Raw genomic sequence first — 1,661 nt, 5'->3', positions numbered from 1 at the left:
GAGGGGTGGTGGGGGGACGGTGTGGGAGGGGCGATGCGGGGGTAGGGAGCGGCCTCGTCGGCGAGATTTGCGTGCAGCGGGGCTGGGCGATTTCCTGGGCTCGCGAAAACATGAGCGTGTGGTAGCGGGCGACCGGCCGAAGCTTCGGCCGGTGCGCCGTTTCCAAACGTTTCCCTTTTTTTTAGGGAAGGAAGCGCTCGTGAGTTGTTGGGAGAGATGCGCACGTGTATTTGTTTCCTTATATTGAAAAGGTATTTTTATGTAATGGCAATGGTGGGTAAATTTTCAATCGATTTATGTTGTAAAAAAATTGTCTTCATTCAACGGTTATGTTTCTTTCTCTATGAATTAAGCGGACGGATCTATCTAATTATTGTGGAGTTTTCTAGCATTTTCTCTTTTTTCTGGTGAGCCCATCAAGTACTTTTTATATATAAATTTTATGTAATGGCAATGGTGGGTAAATTTTCAATCGATTTATGTTGTAAAAAAATTGTCTTCATCCAACGGTTATGTTTCTTTCTCTATGAATTAAGCGGACGGATCTATCTAATTATTGTGGAGTTCCATTTTCTCTTTTTTCTCGTGAGCCCATCAAGTACATTTTATATATAAATAGATTGACCAGCTATTGGCAGCTACATGTGCCTAAGAACCCCAAGATTATTTTAACCACCAGCTATCAGCAGCTCTGAGCGCAAGAGTTCACAACAGGAAGAAATTATAATTATCTTATGTACACGAGTTGTAAGCAACTGTCAGTTATCCTAATGATGATGCCTTAGTGAGGATTGGCAGCAAGAACACTAACTCCAAAAATTAGATTATGCACTAGTTACATAATGATTACATTTCAAACTAAGGTAATTCCAGACTCGCAGTCTAATGGGATATTTTCGTAAAAAGAAGTAAAACTTAATACCTGAAATTAATCGATAGTTCATATTTCCTTTTAATTTTTTCGTGCATAAATAGTTTCTAGTTTTATGACGATTACCATTTTAGAATCAGTGTGAACTAAGCCAAGTTTCTTAGCTAGTTAAATCCTAGTTACTGAAATTTTGATAGTATACACAGACAATGTTTCCTTAGTTCCCAACTTAAAATAAACTGATACAGCATCCCACATTGTTTTACAGAGAGTAGAATACAAGTTCCCTAGTTCTAACCATGGATAAAATGTCAAAAGGCACAATGAAACATAGGGTATAATTCAAAGCTGTTTTCCAACTCGAGGTTCGAGTGTTGTATAGGGTCAACTGCAAAACGTAAATTACTGAGGAAGCTACTTACCCGGGCACGCATCGCGACGGCGTGGCCGCGCCCGACACGGATGACCAACCCCTTGCCCTGCACGCACCAGCGAAAAAAATCAGTAAGCGCCAATATACTGTATTAATTAACGCTAAAAAAACAAACTGAAAGAAAGAGGATGGATGAAGGAAGGAGTGTACCCTTATCCTGGCCTCGAGGCGCTCGAACATGGGCGCATTCTTGAGCATGTCGGGGATGATCATGAACCTGACCCTGCTGCCCCTGATGAACACGTGCTCCAGCGGCGACACCTTGCCGTCCTAGTTGCAATCAACCAATCACCAAACGAGATGAGAGGAAGGGGAAGAGAGAAGGACGCAACGGGAGAGAGAGGGGATAGATTAATT

The 1,661-nt window shown here is 41.8% G+C and overlaps 1 protein-coding gene across 1 annotated transcript in view; it reads right to left on the bottom strand.

The window, feature by feature from the left end:
- Positions 1-1,158: 1,158 nt before the first annotated feature.
- LOC119284206 (small nuclear ribonucleoprotein SmD3b-like) overlaps positions 1,159-1,661 on the bottom strand; it is a 1,596-nt gene continuing 1,093 nt past the window's right edge. Inside the window, exons 3-5 of the mRNA XM_037563425.1 lie at positions 1,455-1,576; positions 1,294-1,350; positions 1,159-1,164 (exon numbers count right to left, since the gene is read on the bottom strand). Of these exons, the coding sequence (XP_037419322.1) occupies positions 1,159-1,164; positions 1,294-1,350; positions 1,455-1,576 (185 nt within the window). The remainder of the gene's footprint in view (positions 1,165-1,293; positions 1,351-1,454; positions 1,577-1,661) is intronic.

This window comes from Triticum dicoccoides, chromosome 4A, assembly GCF_002162155.2.
Source record: "Triticum dicoccoides isolate Atlit2015 ecotype Zavitan chromosome 4A, WEW_v2.0, whole genome shotgun sequence".
Taxonomy (NCBI): domain Eukaryota; kingdom Viridiplantae; phylum Streptophyta; class Magnoliopsida; order Poales; family Poaceae; genus Triticum; species Triticum dicoccoides.
Note: the sequence above shows the minus strand (reverse complement) of the source record. Positions and strands in the feature narration are given on the sequence as shown.